At 37.7% G+C, this 14597-nt stretch overlaps 2 protein-coding genes across 6 annotated transcripts in view; one reads left to right on the top strand and one right to left on the bottom strand.

Moving 5' to 3' along the window:
- Positions 1-6825, bottom strand: part of ATM (ATM serine/threonine kinase) — a 117146-nt gene extending 110321 nt beyond the window's left edge. For 2 of the 4 annotated variants that reach the window (XR_010378889.1, XM_064482019.1), the window contains exons 1-4: positions 6038-6825; positions 2564-2664; positions 2347-2459; positions 936-1081 (exon numbers count right to left, since the gene is read on the bottom strand). Coding sequence is in view for 3 of the 4 variants with exons in the window: in XM_064482019.1 (XP_064338089.1) it covers positions 936-1081; positions 2347-2459; positions 2564-2635 (331 nt within the window). In the remaining variant the exon portion in view is untranslated. The remainder of the gene's footprint in view (positions 1-935; positions 1082-2346; positions 2460-2563; positions 2665-6037) is intronic. The other 2 variants (XM_064482020.1, XM_010988971.3) reach the window with 2 other exon arrangements.
- Positions 6826-7023: 198 nt separating this feature from the next.
- The window catches only part of LOC105096604 (protein NPAT), a 43925-nt gene continuing 36351 nt past the window's right edge, over positions 7024-14597 (top strand). For both annotated transcript variants that reach the window (XM_031443771.2, XM_010988973.3), the window contains exon 1: positions 7024-7175. Coding sequence is in view for 1 of the 2 variants with exons in the window: in XM_010988973.3 (XP_010987275.3) it covers positions 7139-7175 (37 nt within the window). In the remaining variant the exon portion in view is untranslated. The remainder of the gene's footprint in view (positions 7176-14597) is intronic.

Here is a 14597-nt window from a genome sequence, read left to right as displayed (position 1 = left end):
TCTTAAACTAAATTTAGTATCGCAAAGCCACATTCTTATCCGTGAAAAGTAAACAAAGTTTGAGCCCAAGCCCTTAAACAAACATCTCTGTCTGTAGCTTTTCAGTGCTGTATGACACTCATTTCCTTGCATAAGGCCTACTAGGATTTTGGTTCAAAAATACTGGCTTTTCAAAATATCAAATGTACAAGTTCAAAATGGGAGATATGTGGCTCAACAGGGACAAAAAGAACTTGGTACATTTTTTTTCCTAAATCAACAGCAAGCAAAGTGTTAGTTAAAAGTGTAGGTTTTGACTGCCAAGAAAGCTAATGTGATCTTAGAATCAGTAAAAGTATAGAATAGAAGACATGCAAGGCCTGCTCCACTCTGGGCCAATCAGAATATACTTAGAAGACTGAGTCCCACACTTTAAAAGATAGAAAATTAAACTGCAGAACATTCAGAAAAGAGGGACATAAAAACTAGGTCACATGAGCTAAAGGAATTAGGTCTGTTTAGCTTAGAGATAAGGACTCAGAGGAAATATCACAGCTAACTTTAAGTATCTCAAAGTATGTCACATTGAAAAAACTGATGAGGATTTTTCTGTATTCTCTCAAAAACCAGAAAAAAGAAGACAGGTTTTCACTACTATGACAACTACTCAAAGATAAAAAAGAAACAAAAGGTATGTCTAATCATTAAGGCTACCTAAGTGCCAGGGACACTTGCATTGGGATCCAAGAATGGGTAGCTAAAATAGTATTTTTTAATCCTTTCAACCCTGAGTTCTATCACTCCATGCTTACATAAATTCCTCCAATTATTTGGACTTATAGTATTAAAAATCATTACATATAGTAGAAATTAGAGTTAGAACTCAACTTTTATCTCACCATGTTCACACCAAACCCATGTAACAATAACATATTAAGCCAAGTAATAGCACTTACTTTTATTTGCACATTTGATGAAGTATTTGACCAAGCTACTGATTTCTTGCATCTTTTTCTGCCTGGTGGCTTGTGTCGAGGCTGATACATTTGGTTTTGCTGTTTTCAAACATTCTGTTTCTTTCTGAATATACTTCTGTAAAAATCTTCAAGAAAATGAAACAATTTCAGAAACTCATTAAGTACTTAAATTATTATAACAGTTTCAAAAAGTCCTTCGTGTCATCATAAACAGCATCTTTTAAACCACATTGCTTCAATCACGGTACCAGCTAAACAAAACAATTACATTTCTCTTTTAAGGTCTAAGCCCTCAACACCAATTTAAAGTCTGGACTGCAAAGCTCTTAATTTATAACCTCCATGATTTTCTATTGCTTTAATGCCTGTTTTTTCATTTTACCATTAAAAGCTTGCAATGCTATCAGGGGCTCTCAATTCTTTCTCACGTCTTTCTGCTGTTCTGTGTACATGACCTACCTCTTTCCTAGGCGTTGGTAATGTTTTTAGCCTTTAAACGAAGCCTGCTTAGAAAATATTCGTGATGAGCTGGGAATGCCAGGGGTCTATTTGGCCTACCTGATCAGCTAGGCAAAACAGTTTTTGTCTTTAGATAATAACTGTATTTGTGGTATCTGAAATAAACTGAGTAACCAGAGGAAAAGAAGTATGTATTTTTCACACTATCCACAATGAAATCTGCAACAGTCTATCTAGTACCAAATAAAAGCTAAAAAATAAAAGATTATCTGTTCTAAATACTCTAGAGCAAGTAAATATTCGTATTTCCCCTTGACTGAAAATGTTCAGGCTTCTCAGTATTCTGTATTAATTTAAAATATTTTATTCATCTTTCCTGTCTTATAAGGTATTTCTAGTTATAAATGAACTTCATAGTTAAAAATTACATCTTAATGTAAAAAGCATCAATTCTCTTTGCTATTCCAATACAGCAACAAATTGTATCTTTCCAATGCCTGAGTTTTGTTTTTTAACTGTATCCATACAGAATCACTCTAAAATTCCTTTTTACTTTTTTATTATAGTTTAACATATAGCAGTTTCTTAGAGCAGTATTTAAAGATGTCAAAGTAATAATAAAGGACTTATTATAACTTAATTTTATTCTCTAATTTGAAATAGTCTTATGAATGAACTGATATGAAAGAAATTCTCTCTAATCTTGAGTGAGATATGTCTAAGACATTTTATTGAGCAAATGATCTAAAAATTTTTTAACTTTTTCCATATGAACATCCTTTAAAAATTACATTTCAGTTAAATATTAAGTGCCAATTTCATTGCAATGCACAATGGCAGATAGGGAGCAAAGATAAATTAGACCTACTTACACACAAAAAATACACAACAGAAATAAAAATGAAAGAGAAAAAAAACTAGAAAGGAATACCTAAAAACAGCATCCCAATTCAAGTATTTGCCTTGTTTGGAATCTGAATGCCGATCTAAATGTTGAATGGTTTCAGGATCCTGAATCAGGCGCTTAAATTTCTCAACCTCTTTCTGAAAATGAAAAAAAACAAAAAACAAAAAACAAAAAACCAGAATAATGAGTTACAGATCACACACTTCTTTCAAGAAAAGATTAAATTTAAGTAATTTACTACCCTTCGTTCTGTAGCTCTATCATGTTCTAGTTGACGGCAGCAAATAAGCAGATCATTAAGTGCTAGACTCATGGTTCAGAATTTCAGAAACACATCATTGTCTGTAAAAAAAAAAAAAGGAAAATTATCTCAGACTGTGGTATTAATATATAGTTAGACCTAAACATATAACCAGAGGTATACTATAATGCACAATGATTTTTCTTAATATTTCCAAAATATTAATAGAACATATCAAAACAAAGCTTTAACATTCAAAATATCAACTACACAAGTTCAAATGGGAGATATGCGGCTCAACAGGGAAAAGAAGAACTTGGAATATTTTTTTTCTAAATCAACAATTGTGTGTTGAATGTGTTGCAGGATAAAAGTAAGAAATGTATAATTTATTTTATTGTTCTGAGATCTCTTCTAAGAAATATGACTTTTTTATTGTGTTTTTTTTTAAACTGAAGTATAGTCAGTTTACAATGTTGTGTTATTTTCTGGTGTACAGCATAGTGATTCAGTTAAACATTATATATATTCCTTTTCATATTCTTTTTCTTTATAGGCTATTAGAAGGTATAGTTCCCTATGCTATACAGTAGGACACTGTTGGTTGTCTACTTTATATACAGTAGTTAGTATCTGCAAATCCTAAACTCCCAGTTTACCACTTCCCACCCCTTTCCCCCCTCTGGTAATCATAAGTTTGTTTTCTATGTCTGTGTATCTGGCTCTGTTTTGTAAATAAGTTCATTTGTGTCAATTTTTTTAGATTCCACATTTACGTGATATCATATGGTATTTTTTCTTTCTCTTTCTAGCTTAACTTCACTTAGTATGACAATCTCCATGTCCGTCTAGAAACATGACATTTAAACTGAAACACAAAAGATGAATAGAACACAGCCAGGCAAAGAATAAGGAAAAGAGCACTTCAGGATGTAACACTGACTGAACTATTTAAATGCAATCTTTCTTATATGTAGTGACTTGTCATTTTGCTGAACCAAAAACTTAAATTGCTTATGATTTAGAACTGATATGCAGGAGGTTATCAGAGCTAGTAAGCCTTGCCTAGCACTTACATCTCAACTGAATTCATGGTTCTCATTTAATATACGAAAGTCCGAGGAAAATGATATTGTTATAAAAAAAAGATGAAGGAAATTGTATGCTATAGTGATATCCCTTGCAAATTCAAACATCAACTATATTTTCTTACTCCTTAATGCCATTACACTAGCCCTCCTCCTTTTAGGTTTTCTGATATAATTACACCTTCCTTTGATAATTTTTTTTAAATCTTTCAAGAAAAGCATTTTGTTTTAGTATTTCTGAGTCTTTTTACCAAAAAAGCTTCGTTACTATAAACGTTTATAAACGATATACATATGTATATCTACTATAACTACACTACATATGTATCTCAGGAGGAAAAACGGTGAGCAAAGTCCTTTTCCCACCCATCCACATAAATTCTACTCAGTCTTTCAAAATCAAGTATGTTTCTCTGCCTCTGCTCAATCTCACAGAATCTTAAAATTGGGCAGAACTGAGAGACCACGTGCCATCTTCCTACAAAGGGAGAAATCTCTGCTGCAAAATTATAGCCCTCTCTTTAAACACTCTCAGAACAAACTACCTAATAAGACTACCTATTTTATTGGCAGATAGCTCTAATTCTCTTCCCCATTTATATTCAATAGTTGTTCTAACTGCTTTATTCCTCTCACACCCTCCTTTACTATGCTGTAAAATACAGGTTGTTATTTACCTGGTAGCCTTTCTCATCCCATTGTATACCTCTTGAAGGCAAAGACCATCGTTTTCATTTTCCCATTCCTTATAGTTTTACCTAAGACTCCTCCCTCCTGGCTCAATCTTAGTTTAAAGCCCTCTTGAGTCAATAAGGAAAATAAAATTGGGATTCTAACCAATGAAAACACCTTAGCAATGATCCAAAGATCCATAAAAGCTGGCACCTTTATCCCTAAATATGTTATTTATAACATGGAAAAAGATGCATGTTTACTAAACTTGTGACACTTCGAGAAGTGTTAGCCCTAAACTTTTTTTTAAGCTGTGGCTTTTCTTAACTTGCTTTTCCTCCTATCCATTTCTCAGAGATCGACTACTTTCAAGAAAATAAAACAATTCAGCATTACCTACATAAACAGGAAATGTTCATTCACTGATCCATGCAGCAGTACTCACTGGGCAGCTACTGTGTTCGAGGTACTCTGTTAGGGGTAGGAAGACCTAATCCTACCCTCATGGAGTCATAACCAGCGGGGGAGAGTGACAATAAACAAGTACACTGATAAATCAATGCATAATTCCAAATAGTGGTATATGACCCAAAGGAAGCAAATATGCAGTAACATTGGAGAGGGTCATTTTTATAAATTATCAAGGAACATGTATCAGAGGAGATTACAATAAAGCCAAGATCTGAATGAACTGGTGCCAATCACAGAAAGAGCTAGAGGACCAAAATCTTAAAGAAGACTAGCATAGCCAAAGGGTCCTAAGGAAAAACTCAAAGTATGTTGGAGGAACTGATCGACGACCAAAGGAACTAGAGAGTAGTTAACTAGGGTAAGAGCGTCACCAGATAAAGTTGAATTCAATTAATACATTAATTCACAACTATCCAGGTTCCACTCCCAATATGCAACGGGTGTGATACATATTTCCTAAGTAACAGCCTCTGAATTGGGAAATCCATTGTTTCTTTTCAGATTTCAACCAAGTTGATTCCTCTGCAGAATTTGACAACAATGCTTATATCCCATTTTCCTGGATCTAATTCTGCCTTTGGCGTGCCATTCTTTTCTAGTGGTAAGAATGTAGGCTCTGTAGTTATATTGCACTAATTCATATCGTGGTCCTGCCGCTTGTAAGCTGTACAACCTTGGGCATGTTAGCTAATTTCTCTAACCCTTGGTTTTCTCAATGATAAAACGAAAAACAAGACCAGAACTGAACTAGAACTTCTAAGAGTTATTGTAAGGATTCGTGAACCTGTTTAACACAGTACCTGGGACATAGCAAATGCTCAAAAAATGTTAGCAATTATGGTTATTCCCTTCCTTTGTGTTTCACAAGTCTCTTTTGATGGGTTCTTTTCCCACCCACATCTGAAAGCGCATCCTTGTCTCCTTACTTCTTATTCTATGTTCTCCCAGTATGATCTCATCCATTCCTATGACTTCAACATGTTGAAAATGCCCAAAACTATTTCATGCAATGCCTGACCCCACTTCTGAGCTTCAGGAACCTTCTACACTTAGCGCCTTTATATGCATCCTGTCTGGAAGGCTCCTACCATTCTCCAGGGCAATTTAACGCTGCAAGGTCTCAGCGCAAACTGGATTGTCCCAGGCTGAATTTCCACAGAACCTTATTCACTCCTTCACCATCACAATACTCTTCTATCACATTATCACTCTGAATTGCAACAGTCTTTTTATCTGTCTGTACCTGGTAAAAACAGCAGCGAACGCTCTTGAGTGCTCACCCCAAGACAAGGCCACCACAAGGAAGATGGTACAGCGAGGTCGCACAGCTGGCTGACAGAATTCCAACTTTGGGAGTGTGCGTCCAGACAGAGACCAGACTCTTAATCACGAGACTGCAATTTCAACCTCAAAAAAAAAAATTGCTCGCCTATCACTAATTATTAGAGGGGAGACAAAGATAATTAGTCAGAGCTATCTAGTTAAATCTGGTGACAGGGTAAGGGGATGCGCAGGTAGGTTTAATTCTGGGCATTCAGAAGGTTCAAGGCTAAATCCGCGAGGGGCACGAAGAAAGGGCGGGAGAGGGCGACGACGACCGGGGCTGGGCAAGCCGGGGTGGGGAGAGGAGTGACGGGCCACTCTGGAGGAGTGCGCCTGGGGGCGAGGACAGAAGGGCTCAGACACGACTCAATTCCCCAGCGCAAAGGCCACTGCGTTGCTTCCGCGCCCCTTCCGCTGGACTCGGACTGACAAAGTGGAATCTCCGGAGGCGGCGACTGCCGCAGCCTAGAGCCGCGCTCCACTCGCCTCCCCGGCCGCCCGACTGGCAGGTCCACGCGCTATTCCCGCTTCCGGGTCAAACCTGGCGTGACCGTGCAGCATCTGTCTCGCGAGGAAGCAGTAAAGCTGACGGGCCCCCCAAGACACCATCTGCCCATGCGCGCGAACAGCGCACGCTCTCAGCTACCTGCCCTCGCTCCCCAAAACATCAGGGCGGTCTGAGCAAATGAGCCTGCGCCCTGCCCGCCAATGGAGTGCGACCCTGCGTCCGCCGCTTGCCCCACCGGCGTTCTCGCCCCGCCTCCTCGCGCCCTTCAGCCCCACCCCTCAAATGTCAGGCCGGATGTGACGACAGTTCCGAGGAGACCGGAGGCGGGTTTCATTTCGGCGCCTTTCTCTCTCCCGCGGAAGCGATTGGCTGGCGTGGAGCGAAAGGGGCGGGACAAATTGCCGCGGGTTCAGTGCCGCCGCTGGAACCGTGAGATGCGGTGCAGGAGCTGTCGCTGCGTTGGCTTTTACATGAGTCTCGTCTCTTACTGCGGCTCCTTCTGCGGCTTCGATCATGTTGTTGCCTTCGGACGTGGCGCGGCTGGTACTGGGTAAGTGCGGACTCGGGAGGGAGGGATACTGGGCCAGGCTGAGAAGGACGGAAGGACCTTTGCGGCCCAAAGGCTTTACCAGGGTAGGGAAGCTTCGGGGCTTTGCCTCCCCGCCTGCAAGTTCACACTGGCAGTGCGTCTTCTTCATTCGGAGGCTCGGGCAATATAAGGTTCTTTGTATGTGGACGCCCCTGTCCTCCGAGGCTGCGGGGCGAGGGGAGACTGAAGAGAAGCTCGCGGTGGAACACCTGAGGCCCGGATTCGGAGGGAGAGTCAGGCCTGCACACTTAACTGGGACGCCTTCAGGAGAGTTGCCTGCGTGATGGACAGGCTGCGTGTTCTTCAGCCTTGGGCGCACTTTCCCTTGTCAGAGCTGGGGCCAAATTAGGAAAAAATAAGGACTTCCCCAGCCACCCAGCTTTGTAGAAGGACCTTCTTGTCGCCCTTCTCGTAACTCGTTCTTAAAACTACGAATTGGGGATAAATGAGGTGATCTTCTCTCTCCCCACTCTACCGCAAGAAGTCGTCCGTTGTAGAGGTTTGAAACGCTAATTGCATACTTTAAAACAGAAGCAGTTCCGGTTCTTTTGATTAGCAAGAATTTTCACAGGGGAAATGCCGTCCAGTTGAACATTTTCTAGTCCTGGTTAGCTTTTCCTCAGTTTGGAAAGAGTTAGTTCCACGGTCAGTTGTCAGCATGTATTGTCTGTGTGGGAAACGGGTTTTGTTGTTTGTCCACTGAAAGAATAAAGAGGATTGTACTGCTGGGAATGAGAGCCACGTAAAGCTCAGAACCCGAGCCAGTGATTTACAGACATATGTGAATGGTAAATGGTAAACATCTGTGATGAAACTTCCCCTGGTATCCATGGCCATTACTACCATTATTTCATTGTCAGAAAAATCCATTTGTCTTATTTTTTTTAAGTACTCAGCCCTGTTCAAAAAAATGGCTTTTGTACACAGGCTCTTGATAAGCATATTTTGTAGACAACATTAGAGGGTAATGGTTTCACCACCTGTTTTTGGAGAAAATAATGATTTACGTTTAAATTAATATTTTGTTAATGTTCTGTTAATCTTTTTAATCTTTTGCTCACTTTATCAGAACTGAATATCAACAGTTAACCTACATCTATATCGGAGAAAAAGCTAGCTATCTTGTAATTGTTGTATTAATTAGGCTTATATGTAAACAGATCCAAAGTAGACTTTCACAAAGTTCACGGTAACACTGACATGCTTAATTTCTCCCTCCATGCAGATTGCTCAAGAATTTTCGAGTTTTGACTGTTTGGTAATCCAGTTGAGTTTCAGTAACTGTAGTCTCCAACAGGGTTTCTCACCCTCAGCGCTGTTGACATTTAAGGCCATTTATTTATTTATGCAATTAAAGCCATCTATTACAGGGAGCTGTCTTGTGCATTGTGGAATGTTTAGCAGCATCCCTGGCCTCTATGCATTAGATACAAGTAGGACCCCAAACCCCACCCCTACCCAGTAGTGACAACAACAGCAAAAAAATGTCCAGGTATTGCCAGTATGTTCCCTGGAGGGCAAAAACCACTGGTCTTAAGAAATCAGAATGATTTTCTAACTGGAGTCATTTACACCAAACTTATGAATATTTATTCTCCACAAAACAGCTGCTCTCCTAGATGTCCTTTTTTTTTTTAATGGATAGAAACTACAGAGCTATTGTTTCTTATCCTAAAATTCTTGTTTGTCATTCACATTGTAATTTTCATTGCCACAAATCCTAGTAATGTGCCTCCCATTTACTTCTCTTTTGGACTGTTGTCATGGCTTCTCATATAGTCTTCAAATTCATATTATTAACTGTTAGAAAAATCTGTCTAAAGAATTCACACTATTCCTCCTCTTCTGAAAGTTGAAAAAGTTGTGCACTACCAAAAATTTCAAATTGTGCAAAAGAATATAATATCCAAAAAAAAACCCAAATCTCGCATTCACCCATCTTACAGCTTCTTTCATTTAGCATTATCGTATCAGCAGAGATCTGTGATGGCGAAACTTAATGGCTTAAAACATTAACAGTTTTATTATTTGTTCATTCTTCTTCTTCTGTCAGTATTCCCTCCCCATCTTCAGCCGTTCTCATCGTTGGCCCCTTTTCTTCATTATGTTCTTTCAGCAAACCTTTGGGTGCTTAGTATGTTCCAGGCACTATGCCAAATGCTAAGAATAGAGAAGTTCTCCCCTTAGAGTTTACATAATTAGGTTTTTTTACCCTTACCCATACACACCAAAACACTTTCCTAGACCCTGCCTCACATTTTATCTAGTGCTCTGTGTCGCCCTTTCACAAGTCAAATTTATTCAAAGAACAGTGAGTTCTCCTTAGTTGCTCTGCTTCCTCACTTACCTTTCATTCTTCAACATAGTGCACTGACTTTTGTACCTCACTACTCCCCTTAGACAGCACTTGCTACTCAGCTCCATCCAGCTGTTGCCTTGCTGGAATTTCTTTAAATTCTTATGCCAAAATACATCAAAGCATTGTTTGTTGCCTCTGGGCCACCAGTTTTGTTTTTATCAGTCTGTCGTACAGTATACCCTGTGGAACTGATCCTGCCGACCTCTCCTGCTTGATCTCAGCTCAGCATCTGCCCTCTGCTCCCAGCATACCAAACTACTTGCAGTTTCTCCAAATATTCCTTTTATGTATTCTTTCCCCTCTGCCTGCAGTGTTTTTCTACATTTTCCTAGTACCCTTGAATTCAAGGTTCAGGTCAAATGTAATCACTGAAACTTTTCCCAACAGGTACAGTTAGTACTTTTATCCTTAAATGCTCCCATGGCTTTGTAGATTACTTCCGTCATAGCCTTACCATGTTTTATCATAGCTGTGTGTTTACATACTTTTTTTTGGTAAAATAAAACAATGGAATTTTACCATTTTAGCCATTTTTACAGTTTTGTGGCATTAAGTAAAGTCACATTGTTCTGTAACCATCACCATCATTCACCTGTAGAACTTCATCTTCTCAAAACTGAAACTTATCTTTTTGTCCTATTCAGTATTCTTAATCTGGGGTTAATAGACAGGCTTCAAGAGTTCTGAGAGCCCCCAGACTATCTGTAAAGGTTTATGTGCAGGTGGAGCATTTGTTATGGGTAAAGTATCCAGAACTTTCTTTAGATTACTAAATAGGTTTTTTTCCTTTCTGTATGAGTCAGCATCCGTTCAGGAAAACTGAAACTAATCTGTGTATTTAACATGGAGGGATTTAATGAGGGAATTGGTTACACTGGTGATATAAAAGCTAATAAGACAAGCAACTTACATGAGCCAGTTCAGAGGGTAGCAACAGTAGGAAGCCACTGTGATAATCAGGAGGACAAGGAGAGATGAAGCAACCCAGAGGCTTGTTTCACTGTGTGGAAGCTGAAAGGTAGACTTGTCTGGTGATGGAGCAGTATTAGAGGAGACTCTACCAGGGCAAAGACGAAATGGGATGGAAAAAACGTGGCTCCTTCTAATTGCCTTCCAGTCTCCCACTGGTGCTTCCCATTGATCGAACCCAGCCAGAAGCTAGCTGATGAGTAGGCTAGGAAATTGCCTGCATGGGGTTTGGTTTCCTGTCCTACAGTGCAGAGCAGGGGAAGGAGAAAGAATAGATTTCAAGGCAAACAACCAGGACCAACATACTTCTGAAAGCTGAAGAGCCATTGGTCCTATTCACCTTTATATCAACAAGACATGGATATTTACTAAATATTTACAGAAGTGTTGCTGTGATCATGGCTTTCCCCTTTGTTTGCAGAATAATACGTCATTTATTCAGATTTTGTTTATTCATATTCTGGTATTGATTCATAGTAATATAATGTCATTGCTGGCATTTACAGTGTTTTATGATCCTTACGCATTCTGTTTTTTCAGTTGTATCTCCAGCTGTTCTCTGTCATATACCTTGTGCTTCATCCAGACCAGGCATGTTCTCCATATATGCTCCGTATATGCTTTACATCAGCTTCACTGGGATTCCCCACTCTTTCAAGACTCATCCCTTCCTTGAAACATGCATAATATTCCCCAAGACTGTTAATACTGTCCCTAGCTCCTATGAAGTAAGTCCGGTTGTCTTACAGCCTTTGCTTTGGGTTGTAGTTGTTTGAATATATATCATCCGGGTCCTTGTAGATCATAGCTTCTTTATAGAGATGAGATTTTGTCTTTGTTCTTTGTGAATATAGTAATATAAGGCACTGAAAGTTAAGTCTTCCCAAGAATTATTTACATTTTTTTAAAGATCATTAAACTGTTGATATTTCTAATGAATTATTAGACTATGTGAAGGAAATGTTTTTATGTAAGGGGATTTGCTATCTCTTGCTTTCATCATCAGACACCTCTCTACCTTTCCCTCTCTATAAATAGAAATAAGAGAGTGCAGGCTCTTGGCATCCCAATTCCTAAAATTCAAAAAACGCTAGATGCAGTTAGGTTTTGTCTTTTCTTCTCTTTTTCAATTATATTTCCCCTTCAATCTGTTTTGTTACTCATTACTACTTCCATTGAAAAACAGGCAGAAGACAATATTATATAAAAGAAAAAAGGAAATTCAGGCATGCTTTCTTACCTATTCGAAGATTGTTGTAAGTTTATACAAAAGGCATAGTTATTTTATTCTAAAAGTTTTTTCTTAAGGAAGAAAAAGGAGAAACAACTTAAAACTAATTTTGATTGAAGAGTAACTATTTGTATTATTATTGTAATAAGAGATCATTTGTCCTTATTTTGTATTTTCGTTGTAATGGTTTAGACTTAGAATAACATGTACTTACAATTTCTCCTGTTCTGATTGAGAATTGGTTACAGTCAGGTACCTAATTATGATTTTAAAAAAAAGCTTTTTGTAGGCAAATAACTGGTTACTGAATATATGTAATAATAAATGAACATGAAAACAGCCAGTTATTGCTTTACCACATTATTTTGGAACTTCCCAGACAATAGTAAGGGAAAGTACATCATGTAATCTAAAATAGGAATTCTAAATTGCTCAAAGTTGAACATTTTTTTTTAAGAGCAGGAGAGATATCTCAGATACTGCTATTCAAAATGCATCACAACTTTTAAACCCTTGTTATAGAAGCATTCTAGCCTTTTAACAAAGCCTTTTCTCAATGAAAATACAAATACGCAATACTATACAAAAGTCTGATATCTTATGAGAAGCCATAAACTATCTGACCTTTGGTAATTCATTTCCCAGGGTATGCTAGCCCAGAACATATTTTTCTGAGAAAGGTTAACTGTATATCACTACATTTTGTCTTAAGTAGTGTTTCTCAACCTTTATTTCATTACCATACCCTTAGGAAATATTTTTAGACATTTTTTTCCCTAATTGCCCCCCCACGTGAAATTTTAATGTTACAAATATACTGTTTACATATTGCATGTTTAACTGTGATTTATGCATGAAAAGAGTGATATTTCTTCCTCCCCAGTACCAATTTTCACCCTCTTGGGGCTATGTCACTCTTTTTGAGAAGATTTGATCTAGAGAAAAGCAAATCTACTTTTAAGGAATTAAATTTAATACCGGCACCTCTTAGAAGCCCCAAGTGGTTATGCATGCATCTGGGGTGATTAGTAGTTTTGAAACTTTGCACCATGAAAAGAAATTGTTTGGGATCTTCAGTTTAAATCTTTTTTTCCCCCTCTTTCAAATAAACATGAAATATTTATTAAAAGTTACCGCATCCTGAGCCATAAGGCAAGTCTCAGGAAATTTCAAATAAATCAAATAATATAGAATGTTTTCTGACTCACTGTAATTAAGCAAGAAGTCAATTTTTTAAAGTAACTTAAAAACCCCATACATCTGAAAATGAATAAATTCACTTCTATAAAACCAATGGGTCAAAGACAAAAATCTGAATAGAAATTAGGAAAAATTTGGAATTGAATGATAATAAAAATACTGCCTATCAAAATTTATGTGATACAGCTAAAGCAGTGCTTAGAGGGGAATTTATTTTTTTAACTATTTTTTTTAATTTATGTATTTATTTTACAAGATCTTTTTTTTATTGAAGTACAGTCAGTTACAATGTGTCAATTTCTGGTGTACAACACAATGTTCCAGTCATGCATATACATACATGTATTCGTTTTCATATTCTTTTTCATTAAAGGTTATTACAAGATACTGAACATAGTTCCCTGTGCTATACAGAAGAAATTTTTTTAATCTATTTTTATGTATAGTGGCTAACATTTGTAAATCTCAAACTCCAAAATTTATCCCTTCCCACCCCCTTTCCCCGGTAACCATAAGATTGTTTACTGTGTCAGCGAGTCTGTTTCTGTTTTGTAGATGAATTCAGTCTTTTTTTTTTTTCTTTTTCTTTTTTTTTTATAGTCCACATATAAGTGATATCAAATGATATTTTTCTTGCTCTTTCTGGCTTCACTTAGAATGACGATCTCTAGGTCCATTCATATTGCTGCAAATGAAATTATTTTATTCTTTTTTATGGCTGAGTACTATTCCATTGTATAAAAATACCACTTCTTTATCCAGTCGTCTGTCAGTGAACACTTAGGTTTCTTCTACGTCTTGGCTATTGTATATAGGACTGCTATGAATGTTGGGGTGCATGTATCTTTTCAAATTAGAGTTCCCTTTGAATATATACCCAAAAGTGGGATTGCTGGATCAAATGGTAAGTCTCTTTTTAGTTTTTGGAGGAATCTCCATACTGTTTTCCATAATGGCTGCACCAAACTACATTCCCACCAACAGTATAAGAGGATTCCCTTTTCTCCACACCCTCTCCAGCATTTATCATTCATAGACTTTTGAATGATGGCCATTCTGACTGGTGTGAGGTGATACCTCATTATAGTTTTATTTGCATTTCTCTGATAATTAACAGTGTTGAGCATTTTTTCATATGCCTATTGGCCATTTGTATGTGTTCATTGGAGAATTGCTTGTTTAGGTCTTCTGCCCATTTTAGGATTGGGTTGTGTGGGATTTTTGTTATTAAGTTGTATGAGCTGTTTATATATTCTGGAAATTAAGCCTTTGTCAGTCACATCATTTGCAAATATTTTCTCCCATTCCGTAGGTTGTTGTTTTGTTTTGCTTATGATTTTTTTTTGCTGTGCAAAAGCTTATAAGTTTAATTAGGTCCCACTTGTTTATTTTTGCTCTTATTTCTATTGCCTGGGTGGACTGCCCTAGAAGAACATTGCTAAAATTTATGTCAGAGGATGTTTTGCCTATGTTTTCTTCTAGGAAATGTGCTGTGTCTTGTCTTATATTTAAGTCTTTAAGCCATTTTGAGTTTATTTTTGTGTATGGAGTGAGGGAGTGTTCTAACTTCATTGATTTGAATGCTGCTATCCCGTTTTCCCAACACCACTTGCTGAAGAGACTC

The sequence above is a fragment of the Camelus dromedarius genome, chromosome 34 (assembly GCF_036321535.1).
Source record: "Camelus dromedarius isolate mCamDro1 chromosome 34, mCamDro1.pat, whole genome shotgun sequence".
Taxonomy (NCBI): Eukaryota; Metazoa; Chordata; class Mammalia; order Artiodactyla; family Camelidae; genus Camelus; species Camelus dromedarius.
The sequence above is the reverse complement of the archived record's forward strand: the minus strand, read 5'-3'. Positions and strand labels throughout refer to the sequence as shown.